Source organism: Syzygium oleosum, unplaced genomic scaffold (assembly GCF_021117445.2).
Source record: "Syzygium oleosum isolate NSW1041296 unplaced genomic scaffold, Sole_v2.1 Sole_v2.43, whole genome shotgun sequence".
Lineage (NCBI taxonomy): Eukaryota > Viridiplantae > Streptophyta > Magnoliopsida > Myrtales > Myrtaceae > Syzygium > Syzygium oleosum.
In genome coordinates this window covers 972,672-987,264 of record NW_026607527.1, presented here as the reverse complement: position 1 = coordinate 987,264, position 14,593 = coordinate 972,672, and the positions used below count along the sequence as shown (strand labels likewise).

Sequence of the window (14,593 nt, the reverse complement as noted above, 5' to 3'; positions counted from 1 at the left end):
TAAAATCACGGTCAAATCCAGTTACCCAAACCTTGAATTATCGCTCTAATCATTGCACCAAAACCACTTTGATTAGGTAATCCCCACATGTGACCGACTGATTTCCCCTGCTTTATCCGGTCACCTAATTCACCCTCGCTTTCCCCCTGCTCCCCAAAAAATGACCCTCAGGAATCTTAGCAAAAATTTTACCACGAAATGCAAATTTTTCCTCGAGAACCGCGAAATCTCGGATTCGGTTTCTTTGACGATACAGGCGGACCTAATCGGGTGGGTGCCCGAAAATTAGCCCCGACGCCGCCTCGTCGCGACTAAAAATAGACTCGAAAAAGAAGTATGTGATTCGACAAATACCGTGGAACTTTTTTGTTTCTAAAAGAAGAGCAAATTACTGCACAAAAGAGGGAGTAAATGTACATGAAATCTGAATTACATTATAAAAGTAATGAATGTCATCGCTTTCGATGAACTGGTGCGCACCCACCATGCCCATATCAATTTAATTTTCCTAGTAATTACCCGAAAAGAGAAAAAGAAAAAAGAAAAAAGAAAAAAGAAGAAGCTCACATTTTCAGAAGCTGCATTGCCCAAAATGCTGCCCAAATAGACAATGCCACCACATTCATGGCCTCAATTGGCTTTGCGGTGATTGCGAAGGAAGCCATGAACGAGCTCTCCGGCGCGACCGCGGAGTCCAGGCCGAGAGGGTCGTCGTCCGGGTTCGGCGGGCTCGGGGTGGAAGGGATGGTGGGCATGGAGGAGGAGCCGCCGGAGGCCGGCGCGGAGCCCCCCGGGGAGGGCAGGAGCGGGGCGATGTCCGGCGAGAGCTCTTGGAAAGGCGGCACGAGAGGTTCCGACGACAGGGCGGGCGAGGACGGGATCGCGGTGGCGGGCAGCGTCGCCGGGCCGAGCCCGGAAGGCAGGGAGTGCGAGGGCAGAGCGGCGAGGGACACAATGATTGCTGACGACACGAGCCAAGGAGACACCATGCTAATGATCAAGAAATGATGCCTTTTCCTGAACATCCCTTAGCCGTGGTGGAGAGTGTCGATCGTTTCTTTATCTTTCTTGAGCTTCAGCTTAGGGGGAGTGCTGGTGGGGTTTTGAGCCATTATGATCAAAACTCAAAAGGGTGTGCGACCCGGGGAGGGGTGTGGGGGCAGGGCGCCACTTGGCGGGGGATCATTGGGCTGTCATGGGAGGATACAGGTTGGCTAGGTTTGGAGGGAAGAGAGACAAGGGAGGATGGGAGAGGGTGGGACTTTTGTTGTGATTCGGCGATTTCTCTCTCTCTCTCTCTCGCTCTAACCACGCATGACCCGTGATGAGAGAAATGATAGGAGGATCGAGTCGAGGACAATTATTTGAGTTCAAAATGATGCGTTGGATCATGGGGGGATGTTGTCTGAGGGTTTTGTCTCTTCTTTGCATTGTCATCTCCCGAAGAGGTAATCATCCCCATGTTCGAGGGGCACAAGTGAAGCTTGCATTGATGATGATGGGTTTCATAAAGGTAAGATTACTATAGTGGTTGAGCGTAATAACGGGAGATCCTGTTCGTACATGTGATTAACCAATTCGAGAATATTAATGAGGAGCTTTAATTACGTAAGATCTATGAATTATGCCTAATTTCATGCAACTCCATTTGGGGTTAGCTTGATCGGTCCGGCCAAGCCATAGGGCATTACATCTCGTGAAGCCGATGGAGGGCTAAAACTCGACTCCTTTGAGAATGTTGGCGAAGGTTTTTCCTTTATGGAAAAGCAAATCAGTGTGAGAATTTCGATCAGTCATACAATTGAGCATGGACGCAAACAAGAGTTTACATAGTTTTAGTGTTGTTCAGTACTCTACTAATAGTAACTTCCTACTGCCGCGTCACTCTTTCTTAGGGAGAAAACATTAAGGAGATAACAGAGAAGGAAGGAAGCCATGGCTTCCCCTTCCTCTTTCTCACTCTTTCCCTTTTCCCGCATCTTATTCGCTCAATGTGTCGTACGCGTCCGGCCGACGGCCAAATGTAGATGCTTCACTTGACTTGAAGCTTTCAATCCCAATGCTCTCCCCTTCCCTTTCATCTTCTCCAATCCTCGACCCAATCGTGCTTATATTTCTAGCGAAAGCACCGTATTTAAAAAGAGAAGATCTCTGCTCGAGGATCACAGCCGTCAATCACCTGTCTTAGAAAGCAATTGCGACAATGAGATGTAATTATGGTCTATGTTAACACAACCCTTTGATTTTTCATAACCACTCTAAACATTAATTCGTATACAACCAAAAAATTTTGGCAATATAATACTCATCATTACTCAATCGATGACCGGGAAGCCAATCGTTACTACTGAATGCGTCAAATCAAACCATCCAAAATTAAAAATACCCAATAGATAGTCCACATTCTTTAGCAATGACCAGTCGATCCGAAACTACAAATGTCCAAACATTAATTCGTAATCAAGTTTCGATGTGCGGATCCCTAGGATGCCTTCAATAATGAAGGCGCGACTGAGAATATGTTCCACCGCGAATCACGGGTTCCAGCGAGCCAACCCATGAACAGACAAAATTCCACCCACAGCTTAAAGACAATGAGTGAGAAAGAGAAATTAATTCCATTATATATGCGTATATATTTATATATTTATCAATTATCGTTCACAGAAATTAAAATTTTCAAAAAGCATTAGACCTAATAACTGGATAGATCGACCCTCGTATCGGGATAATATAAATTTCGAAATGCCGAAAGAAATTTATGAATGTTTTCCATTAGATCTATGAAACAGATTGGCCAGAAATTGCTCTGCCTAAATTGACTCATTTTTATGTAATACAACTTCGCAACCCGTACTGGACCTGACCCGACCCAATTTTTTCCCGTGAATATGAAATGTTTTCGTATATCTATATGCTTGACTAGCTTGAGTGACCAAGTCAAGATAAAACGAAATTCTATATTCCCACATGAATTAATGTCTCGCACCAAACTTTTTTTTTTTTTTTTGGTCGGACCTCTCGCACCAAACTTTGGAAGCAAGGATAGTGACAACATTGATCGAGTGAAGAAACAATTAAATTTTTGCGGGGTCCTGCATGTGCATGTGTAGTTATATTGCTTTTGCGTATTGTCTTCACCAAATAATGAATGTCAAGCAAATATTGATGAAAAATAAGACGTTGGCACACCAGCCAAAAGGGTTGCATGAGGACGTGACATCAGTCTATATTGGAGTGACTTACGAAGATGGATCATTTGAGCAAATTGCAGATTTTTGGGTCTAGTATTATGGTTCGGGAAAAATTACCTAAAAAGTTTCAAATCTATTGCACTTTGATCAATTTAATCATAAACCTTTTAATTAGAGGTGAGCAAGATGGATCGCCAAACCGGGACCGGACCGGATAAACCAGTTCGGTCCAGTTCTAAGGAATATCGGTCCGGGTCCCGATTCCTAAAAGTAGAACCGGTTTCCGGGCAGTCCGGTTCCCGATTCTAGGGTGGGAACTAGACTGGACCGGACCGACACATTTCAACAGTTTGCTTTTATGGACCCTCTTGTAAAAGGTGAAAATAAGCTGAAAAATTTTCAATGCACATGGCTTCAACCGAAGCTGAAGTGCAAGATGAGAACAGAGAACGGTCGGCCAACTATTAATAGATGCTAGTTTTCCTTGATTAATCGCGTTCTTTAAATACGTCAGTCACAATCTATTGCCGATTTTACGTGATTTTCCCATATGACTTATGGAGAAAAAAAGATTAATTGATCCGACGAATAGCTCGGCTTTTCCTTTGCTTACTAGTATGAAAACCAGGAAAACACTCGAAAACGAGATGGAGAAATGAATTGAGCCCAGATTCAATGGCACTTGAGTGAAATGCATGTCCGATTGGTCCCATTGGAACCGGTCTACGGTCCCACGACTAGTCGCCGGCTAGTAGCCGGTCCGATCCCCGGTCCTAGAAACTGGGAACCGGTCCTCCCGATCCAGTTTCCAGTTCTTGGGTTGGACCGGATCGGACTGAGAACCACTCACCCCTACTTTTAATTATGCCAATTGAGTCCATCCAGCCAATTTTGCCCGAAAATCTCTTACGTGGATGCCAACCATCATACATGGCTCGACCAGTGCTGACGTGGATAATTTCTAGTAATATTTTTTTTTTTTTTTTACTTTTTTGTTCTTTTCTTTCTCTTTCTTTTTTTTTTCCTTCCCTAGCAAGACTAGACCTCTCCCACCAACGGCGAGGTCGACCTTGCCAAGGGCAGGCAAGGCTCCCCCTCACCAGTGGTCGACAGGGGCAAGCTTCACCAGAGGCCAATGAGGTTGACCTCACCGGCCCGCCTCTGGCCTATTGTCGAGGCCCGGCAGCCAGCTAGAGGAAGAAGGGAAGATAAATAAAAATAATAATAATAAATAAAATTTGAAAAAATAGTAAAATATTATTAAAAATTATACACTTTAGCACTAGCCATGCCATGTAGAACAACCGGTGTCTACGTCAATGATTTCCGACCAAAATTAGTCGGATGGACTCAATTGGAAAAACGTAAAAATGTTTAAAACTCAATTGATATAATTAAAAGGTTTAGAACTGAATTGGAAAAATTGTACTATGTTTAGGATTTTTTGGACAATTTTCCATTATGATTCTGGTCTCGGATGTGAGAGTTCTCAATTTCAATTCTCGGGATGCTTCATATCAGCGAAACCCTTTAATTTTGGATTGAACCACGAAAAGTTAATCAAAAGTTTATTTAGTCATCTACAGGTATAAAACATCACTAGAATAATAAGACCCGTTGGTTTAAGTACAACAGAATAATACAAACAATAAAAAATATTAAAGTAAGGGATTCGAATTGCCAAAAATTTGAGGTTCAAAATCTATATTTCAATCGGTATATGAAGGCATTCACGAGCAACCCGTGCATGAATCGAGGCACCTATGATCGATCGATGATCAACATTTTTCAGTTAATTTTGGCTGATTTAATTTGGGATTTTCTTTTCGGTCAGACAAAACATATTCATTTACTAGGATAAAGTTCGTGAATACATTCCATAAGCTTCGGAACAAATTAAATCCCAAAGGTCCGAGGGGGGATAGAGGACCCAATTACTCGATAAATACTTTCTTCTTTGAGCTTTTACAACCCAATCAACCACTCTATTATATGGGTCATTTTCAGCTTCGAGAAAGGCTTCAATAGACTATGGGCTTCACTGATAAGCACATGCAGCTCCCAAGTGATCTGCCCTGAGTCTGAAAGACAATTTATCAGATCGACGTGATATGTTCCTACTTCCATCTCCTCTTCGGATCGAGACTTGAGGAACATTAGGGTTTCGATCAGTGCTCGTACCTCAGCGGGTAAGGAAATTTTGATTAAAGCGGTGGTACAAACTCTTTCCCAATATGCTATATCGATTTTCAAGATACCAGTATTTATTTGCAAAGCCATTGAGAAGAAGACCACTTAAATTGGAAGAAATGGGAATGCTTGAAATTTAGAAAGGACCGTGGAGGCCTTGGATTCCGAGACTTGATTTATTTTAACAAGGCTATGCCGGGGAAAGAGGCATGAAGGATAGCTCAAAACCCTTTATCGTTATGTAGTAAGGTTTTAGAAGGTATGTATAATTCGGGATTTGAAAGGTCATTTTTTATGGTTTTCCTTTTTTTTTTTGGTCAGAAGTGGTTTTCCTTAATAAGTGGGTTTTTCCTTGTTTAGCTAACATCTGTACTTCATTCTTTTCTTATTGATTCTCATAGTCATGTCATAGAAGCAATATTTGACAGAAGCCCATTTGTTATTTTGCATAGTTGTGATAGAAATCTTGGATAATATTACGAGATTAGAGCATAATAGCATAAAGTTCAAAAGGTTAGGATTTAAATTTTTTCTTTGGTCGGTAGAATCCATTTCATTTTTTTTTAAAGCGCAAATACAAGACAATGGCTAGTCCCATGGGATGGATATCCAATTGTAAGGAAGGGCCTTAAATCTATGGGTTTTGACAATCCAATCTGTTAATTTATTAGACTCTTTAGGGCAATGGGCTATTTGGAAATCTGAAAACTGGACCGGCAGATCTTTCCATTTTATGATGAGTAGCGGCCAAGCTCGCCCTCATAGATCGCACGAATCGAGTTAGAATTTCTTCGACTTTGTAAAATGTACAGGAAAAAAAAGAAATGCACAGGACTCAAATGTACTTCCTTAAAATCTTTGGAACTTTTAATGTACCTCTTCCCCTGTTCTATTCTTGTAGTACTATGAACATTGTAGAATGAAACTATGATTGGTAAGTAGAAATTACGTACAAAAATGACAAATTGAGATTTTGTCTACGAATAGAAAAAATGCGTATCGATACGCTGGTTTTATATAACTTGGTTGTTTATATCGTCGTATTCTTATTTTTTTGTGTAAAAATGGAAGAAAGAAATGAATTTGTTATGCCAAAACATCCATAAGTCAATCACTCGATGATGTTTAGCTAGTAGGGTAGATGTGGGAACTTACTTTATTGGTCGAGAATACAATTGCAATGCCCACCTAGGAATAGAAGCGTAATTAAGTCGGGTCAGGCCGATACAGTTCTGAGCTCGAGCTCGACTTGACTTGCATCAAGTTGAGCTCGAAACTCAACTTGAACTCGATGGATTATTACGATTTTCCTTTCAAGCTTAACTCAACTAGAAAATCAAGATACTCGACTCAACTTGACTCAACTGAAATCAATTTACGAATATACTTGAGCTCAACCTTAAAAAAGCTCGAATGATAGGGGTATGTTGTATAATTTTGTGGATAATCTTATTTACTTTTAATTATCTCTTTACAAAAATAATATAAGCTCGATTAGGCTGACGAGCCTATTGAGCTGAGAACTGATAAAGCTTGAGTCGACAAAATAATAGAGTAGCTCAAACTCGAGCTTGTCTCAAAATCAAACGAGTCAATCACGAATACCCATTCAATCAAGCCCGAACTACTCACTAGGGGGGATCAATTCCCGGTCCAGTTCGGTTCCAAGGTAGAACCAGGAACCGGTCGCGTAGGGTTTAGTTCACATTTTACTATTTTTTGTCAATGAAGTTCACTTAGGGTTTAGTTTACATTTTACTAATTTTTTTGAAGAAATAAAAAATAAAAAAAGTATATGTAGTTAGTCCGGTTCCCCCTTGGAATCGGAAACCGGACCACCCGGATACCAGTTCCACTTTTAGGAACTAGGAACCGGACCAACACTCTTGGGAACTGGACCCAACTGGCCAATTCAATTCAGTTCGGATAGTTCTCGATTTGGGCGATTTGTTTTGTACACCCCCTACTTCTTGCTAGTAGCTTGATTCAGTTTCACCCGTAATTAGGAGAGGCGAATTACTTGCTCCGGCCCCAAGCAGCCGGGTGCAGCGACCCTCTCAGGTCTAATCTTGGTTCAAACTGCTACTTCAAGATTTTTATTATATAAAATAGAATGAGTAGAAAATCTTAAAATAATTCCTTTCGTTTCTGTTTTTTTTTTTATTGACACAAGCTGTTTGACGTCCCATGTAAATAGCAAAACAAAAAAACAACAGTAGGGAAAGTTAAAGAAATTCTTCAGTGAAACAATAAAATAACATAAATAAACAAGACATGGAAAAGGAAAATGAAGGAAAAGGGGCATTCCGAGAATTGAACTCGGGACCTCTCGCACCCTAAGCGAGAATCATACCACTAGACCAAATGCCCATTTTTGTCACAGAGATTCTCCCACTAATATATAATTAATATATCATATACAGTTTTTACTTAGCATAATCAATTCACAAATGGTCGGGCTCTCACCCAAGAATCGGGAACTAGCTCACCTGGTCCTGGAACAGGAAACCGGCACACCAGGTCCTAGAATCGGACCGAACCGGTCACATGCTTTTTTTATTTTGTGATTTGTGGTTGTTAGTATCTTTTTTCTCTTTCCATTCAATGTGTTCTGTAACTACTCATTTCCATTCTGGGGTGACATTTCCTTTGTGGGTTTTCTTCCGTGAACCCACCATTAAAATTTCCTGAAATTGCTGGACCACACTCCATGTGCTGCGCCATGGTCAAGCAAAGCTTAGCTTAGCACTCAGCAGAACAAATTCGTCAGCATTCAATCTAATTTGATGCTCGAGATGCTACGTTTCAAAAGAAAAAGCAGCTTGATTATGAACCCCCTACCCCACCAAAAACAAATTGGAAAGCAGCTTGATACCAAGCCTTGGTAAAAACTGAATGAACTTTCCCACTCAGGCGAGATGTATGCATATCGGTCCGGTCCCAATGGGAGGTTCCACTCAGGAAATTGGAAATCGGATCGAAAATTACCAATTCCAAAAGATCGGAACCAAAAACCAAACCGGTGCGCCCTCAAAATCACCCTGAACAGGCCGGTCCGGTCCGATCCGGTCGGCTCATGGTCCTGGTGGTCTTTTTGCACTTGCGAATCCGATGGTGAGGGGGGCACGGAGCATTCCCTCCAAAAGCGCCTCCCACTCTCACTTTCCCTCCAACTTCCCTCCAAACCCTAATCCCTCTCTCTCTCTCTCTCTCTCTCTCTCTATCTCTCTCTCATAGTGACCATCAACGCAGACCACTGATTCCTCCGGTGGTTCTCGGTGGCGAGCCCAATCCGATGACGCCGGCGTGTACCTGCGGCTGAAGCGGAGGAAATGGCCTCGGTCGTCGTCGTCGGCGGCGGCGGCGATGGCGGAGAGCCCGATACGGCGATCCCCAATTCCGATTCCGTTGCGGCTGGAACCCTGCCCACCGATCGCGAATCCTCACGCTATCCGTCCCCTGGTAAGCCGAGAAGCCCCTTCGTTTGTGGGTTGCGGACTGTTCTGTGAAATTACTGTGAGGAGATATGAAATTTTGCAACTTTGGGGATGATTCTTGCATTTTGAATGTGTTTCGGCAGGATTTCTCTAAGTTTTGCAACCAATATCTGGGAAAAAAAACATCTTTTTTGCGTCTTTGCGATCGTATGGAGGATCGCAATCAATCAGTTGGATTTTGTTTGGCAGGGTTTTCCCTAGTTCTGGAGGAAAAGAGAAAGTTTATAAAATGAGTGGGATACGTCTGCATGTGAATGTGTTTCGGCATGATTTGTTTCGATTGTGTTATCCGTAGTTGGTGTTGTCCGAGCTTTTCTGATATGCTGTGTTGCCGTTGACAGAATGCGGTGACGCGATGAAAGGAGAGACCTTGGATGAGGAGCTTTATGTAGAAAGCACGATGCGGTTCGATGATACTGTCCCGTTAGATGGCGCATTCGAGACTCAGATCCTAGATACGGGTGGAGAGACCCAATTGGTCGATTTTGGCGGTGAAACTCAAGTAGTTGATTGCGAAGATGGCATTGGGAATGTTGAGACACAGATCTTATTAGATGCATATGATACTCAAGTCGTTTTTGATAGTCAGAGTGAAGATACCGGTGGAACTGAAGTCCTGGGTTCTGATGACGAGATATCAGGTGGTGGTTCGCACGGGAAAGGCGGTTATTCTAGAGATGAGAGGATGTCCCCCGGTTCGTTTAGCAAGGATAGCAAGGCCAGGGAGCAATCCGCTGCTTTAACTGATGAACCGTGCAATTCAGGTGAGCTTGTTCAGATTCTACCTGAGCTTAATGTCTAATCATATTCGTAAGCCATACAAACGACTTATGTCCGTCTTTTCTGCCTAGTTGCTAGGTGGATTTATTTTTGTTTATTGCATAGGATGGATTGTTTGTTGGTTGGGAAATCATCCCAAGAAACATATCATTGTGAAGATTGACGAAACATTAGTAGCAGGGAGATCTTTTATTGGATGCTCATTCAGATATATTATCTTGTACTCACCCACTTTGAAAACATGCAAGTACAGCAATGAATCCACTTTATCCCTGTCTTGTGTTCTCCTGAGTTTATCATTTCCTCTCGAGTCTGACATTCTGTTGTTGCTTTGCTTTTATTTCTCTTGTACCACTATGGTATGAAGGTACCGCACCGTTGGTGGTGAACAGTATGTTTTTCGCTCTCGTGTGGAAAACTTACATGCTATTTTCTTTCTTAAAACAAATCGCATAGTTGAAATTTGTGTCTAGCAATGAATTTAATCCCTGCCAAGAATGACAATCATGTTTTTGAGATTCTTGGCTGTCGCTTTTGAATGAATTATTCACATTGCTGCATCACTTCTTGTTATGGTGTGTCATGTCAAATATTATTCTTATTCTTTTTTGCAGGAATGTCAAATAGTATTCTTGAGACCGTAAAGATGACTGATTAACTCTCTTTGTTTAGTAGGGAATTGTATTTCCAAAATGCCAATTTCTGGCTTAGGTCCTTATAAGCATGGTTGAATACTGAATCTATGAATGTTCTGTTGCAGCTTTTTTGTAGTAATTATTCACTTCCATGATGGTGCACCTATGTTGTTTTCTGCCATTTCAGATCTTGATCATCTGTGTCAGTGTGATACAGATTAGGAAATTAGGAAGTTATTCTTCTTTCGAACTTAATGTTTTAGTTTGTTAATAATGGTTAATCGTATGGTATGTCAGTGCTCCTGCCTTGTAATTGTTGTACTGCTTTCTTGTTCTTTATCCTGTTCTTCTCTTGCTCAGGTTCTGTCAGGAGGGGGTTTACTTCAATTCGTGCAGCATCTCTCCGAGCATCTGGTTTAGCTGCTCGCAGCATGTACCTGAATGGTGCTAGCAGTGCGTCATGTTCTCTCCGGAGCATGAGGCAGTCTTCAGAAGAACAGGCTGGTGAAGATAACGGGACATCTTTCCGAGATGCTTCTCTTAAATCTGGTGAAGAATTTGATCAGGAATGTGATGCTGAGACTTCTATTGAGAAGACGGAGGAGATGGAACATGGGAAGAAGTGCAAAATTGGGAGTTGCACTGTTAGACGACTCTTTGCAGAGGATGTTGACAATATGCCTGATGAGACAGCTGACTCGAAGGAAGTTCCTCTTGGAAATGACAAACTTGCTGGATTAAGCTATGTAGAATCGCAAGAACCAGGAGAACTTTCACAGGCAAACGCACTTGATTTTGTTGACAGGTTTCTGAAGGACAATGCCGAGCAACTTCATGAAGAGCTTGACTTTGGAAACACTGTTGGAAGAAAACCATTATCAATCTCGAGTGCAAAAGGGCCACAGAATTTGGCCAAGAGTGCAAGTAGAATAACTGTAAGAGCAGAGGTTTTTGACTGGGATGATGGACGCGAGGATGAGGGTGGTGGAGATATTTTCTGCAGGCGGAAGGAAGATTTCTTTGATGGTGGGAGCAGTAAGTGCAGATCCGTGACCTTGCCCAGGAAGCACAGAAACAGAAAACAAGATGGTCATGGAGAAAGGGACGAACCATCAAGTGCTCCCTGCAAAATAAATGGCGTACTTCATTCTGATTCAAAAGCAATTTGGAGAATGGGTGGAAAAAGTCAGATGGTGGCCAAAGCGGCTGAAATGAATCTCAAAAGGGATCTTGCAAACCAGTTGGATGAACAGTCTAAGATAGATTCTTCAAGAGACAACTCGGGGGCAATTGCTGGTGATGCTTGTGTGCCAGACATGCTCAATGTAGGCTTTGACACTCAACTGGCTGCAGAGGCTATGGAAGAATTATGCCAGGGGGAGGCCCTTCCTAGGGAGGATAATTGTGACATCAGCATTTCTACAAGAAAGTTGAGAAGCACAAAGAGAGATGATAATGAACAAAGTAAAAAGCCATCCATCTCACTGCAGAAGCGTTCTAAGGATAAGAAGAGGTGCCGCAGTCCGGGACAAAGAACTCACATGTTGGATATGACTGGCCTTACTGCCAATATGAGCGAAAAGTTGAATAAATTGCCTTCCGAGAACTTACAGCATAAAAACAGGGAATCTCTCAGAAGACGCCAAGCTGGTGAGTTTGCTAAACAACATGTCACCAGAACAGCGAATGGAGTTACTTTCGCCAGCAAGCAGCAATTACTAGGCAAAGGTGGTTTCTTAACACCCATTGCTAGGCGAACCAGATCTTCCTTGGCAGTTAATCAAGTGCAAAGGACAGAAAGTTTATTAAGTAACCACAAGAAAGCAACAGAGAGTGCAGAGAATGTTGGGGTCTGTAAAAGGAAAAGAAGCACCCGAGAAGGAAGAAGTAGCAAAAAAAGTGATGATGATTCAATGGTCAAGGCTAGAGGAAATTCACCGGAGAAGGTCCTTGCAGTAGAAAGGGGCAAGAGGTCTGTTAGACAAAAACGGATGAAATCTGATGCTACTAGTAAGGGTGATCTGGAAGTACAGTTGCCAGCTCAAAATTTTGAATCAGGACTAGAGAATGCCGCTAGCGAGACCACTTCTTTCAAGTTGGATAGGGAACCGTTAGCTAAGGGTTTAAACATGACTGACGCGATTGGGCTGTCTGAAAGAAACGGAGATGTGGGCGCCACATCATCCACTGAGAATACAGAATCAAATGCCATGTTAGGTCATACTCCAAGAGAAAAATGTAATGGAAATTCAGCTCATACTACTCCTATTAACTGTTTAACGCCCTTCAATGATGCTTCGCCGGTTTGTGTGGGGAATGGTTATATGTATCCATCGTGCAAGAAGAACCTTTCAAGATCATACCTCAGGAACGAAATTAAGAGCTTAAATGCATCAGGACCACGACCTTCTTCATCATACAAGGATATGCGGAAGAGGAGAGACATGAGTGACATTAGTGTCTTGTACAGCCACCACTTGGATGATGATATTATCAAGCAGCAGAAAAAGGTATTAGCTGTGATTTTCTGATTTTTTTAGCAAGGAATCACATTTTGTTTAAACTGTATCTCATGGTTCTCTTCTACAGATTTTGGCTCGTCTAGGAGCTTCTGCAGTGTCTTCTATTGCTGAAGCCACGCATTTCATAACAGATAAATTTGTGCGTACAAGAAATATGTTAGAAGCAATTGCTTCTGGAAAGCCGGTAGTTACCCATTTATGGCTTGAGAGTTGTGGACAAGCTAACTGCTTTCTCGATGAGAGAAATTACATACTAAGAGATGCCAAGAAGGAGAAGCAATTTGGCTTTAGTATGCCTGTTTCATTGGCACGCGCATGCCAGCATCCACTTTTACTGGTAAGGTTTGATTCGTCTTTACCTAGGTCATCATAGGATCATTGTTATTTTGTCAGCGCATTCAAAACGGTATCTCCGCAGGGTCGAAGAGTTTTGATCACCTCAAATGTAAAGCCTGGTAAAGACATAATATCAAGTCTAGTCAGAGCAGTTGGTGGCCAAGTATGTAGTACATAGCTTATCTGAAGCATTTTTTGTTAACAGCACGGTAATGTCAGTTCAAATTCTTATGTTATTCTGACTTTTGAATGACTTCAGCCAGTAGAGAGAATTGGAAGATCTGCTTTGAGAGATGATAAATTAGCAGATGATTTGTTGATTTTATCCTGTGAGGACGACTACAACATGTGCCTTCCTTTCCTTGAGAAAGGTCAAGAGTGATGATTTTTTTTTTGTGGGTACTGTCTTTATCCCTTTAAACTGCAACATATAGAGACTTGATCATGTTCTCTTGTACATGCAGGTGTAACAGTATATAGTTCAGAGCTACTGCTGAACGGGATAGTTACTCAAAAGCTGGAATATGAAAGGTCAGTTTCCTCGAACGTACTACTGTGAACAAAAATGAAATGTTTTTGTGCAAGAGAGTTGGAGGGTGGTTTTTTCATCTGTCTTAGAATTTCTTTATCATTATTATTCTCTGGGGCCATTATCTGTCTTCTAACTTATTCTTGTTTTTAATCCGTTTTAAGTCGTTCTTATGCCAGAACATCAATTATCAAATTTTAGAGAGCTTGAAATGAGTATTTGAATGCTACAGCAAGTTTTCACTTTGGTGTTCCTAATATACTTGCTTTACATGATTGCAGGCACCGTCTCTTTGCAGATCATGTTAAAAGAACTCGCTCGACGATTTGGCTTAAAAAAGATGGTCACAATTTTGTTCCTGTGGCCAAACATAAATAGAAGGGGTAAGCCTCTTCTGTCCTAACGCCTGCATATGGTGGCCTTGGCTTGATACTATAGCTATGCAGTGTTATGTACATAGTATGCTGTACCGAGTTCACACATGTTGTTCAAATGAAATTATTTATTTGTCTAGAACACTTTATTATGCAAGAAGGGGGGGGGGGGGTGTTGTTTAGGACTACCATTCAATTGATTCTTTCTTGTTTTGCAATGAAATGGATTCTAAAGCTGCTATCAAAATGAAGTGAATTGCAAAAGAATTCTCCAACTTTTACTGGAATTAGATTGTTATATTTTCTGCAGCTTTTACTTAAATTTTCAGCATTCCTAAAGACGAAAAGATTGCTAAGTGTAGATATATTATGGTGTTTATTGAACTGTGGAAGATTTTATGGGCAAATTTCTTCAGCCAAGGACACCACATAATTGTTTACGGAATAGATTGTGCCAATCCACAGTCCATTTGGCAGGGAAGAGTTTAACCTGCCTATCCATTCTAATTAATGGGCAAGAAAGCCATTCTCATTGG

At 41.7% G+C, this 14,593-nt stretch overlaps 2 protein-coding genes and 1 non-coding gene across 3 annotated transcripts; 1 reads left to right on the top strand and 2 right to left on the bottom strand.

Moving 5' to 3' along the window:
• Positions 1 to 351: 351 nt before the first annotated feature.
• LOC115691370 (classical arabinogalactan protein 26-like) lies at positions 352 to 1,070 on the bottom strand. Its single transcript, XM_030617978.2, has one exon. The coding sequence runs from the start codon at positions 1,023 to 1,025 to the stop codon at positions 564 to 566; it is 462 nt and encodes a 153-aa protein (XP_030473838.2). The 5' UTR covers positions 1,026 to 1,070; the 3' UTR covers positions 352 to 563.
• Positions 1,071 to 7,682: 6,612 nt separating this feature from the next.
• Positions 7,683 to 7,754, bottom strand: TRNAP-AGG (transfer RNA proline (anticodon AGG)). The gene has a single exon. It is a non-coding gene; the product is annotated as a tRNA-Pro (tRNA).
• A 789-nt stretch (positions 7,755 to 8,543) lies between these two features.
• Positions 8,544 to 14,199, top strand: LOC115691368 (uncharacterized). Its single transcript, XM_030617976.2, has 8 exons — positions 8,544 to 8,846; positions 9,223 to 9,645; positions 10,657 to 12,806; positions 12,886 to 13,155; positions 13,237 to 13,317; positions 13,414 to 13,525; positions 13,619 to 13,685; positions 13,965 to 14,199. The coding sequence occupies exons 1-8, from the start codon at positions 8,717 to 8,719 to the stop codon at positions 14,059 to 14,061; spliced, it is 3,330 nt and encodes a 1,109-aa protein (XP_030473836.2). The 5' UTR covers positions 8,544 to 8,716; the 3' UTR covers positions 14,062 to 14,199.
• The last annotated feature ends 394 nt before the right edge of the window (positions 14,200 to 14,593 follow it).

Excerpts from the sequence above, each read along its gene's own strand:
- LOC115691370 (XM_030617978.2), bottom strand. The coding sequence starts at position 1,025 with ATGTTCAGGAAAAGGCATCATTTCTTGATCATTAGCATGGTGTCTCCT.
- LOC115691368 (XM_030617976.2), top strand. The coding sequence starts at position 8,717 with ATGGCCTCGGTCGTCGTCGTCGGCGGCGGCGGCGATGGCGGAGAGCCC. Across the intron at positions 8,847-9,222 it reads CTCACGCTATCCGTCCCCTG|AATGCGGTGACGCGATGAAA; the intron begins GTAAGCCGAGAA and ends TGCCGTTGACAG. Across the intron at positions 13,526-13,618 it reads CCTTCCTTTCCTTGAGAAAG|GTGTAACAGTATATAGTTCA; the intron begins GTCAAGAGTGAT and ends TTGTACATGCAG.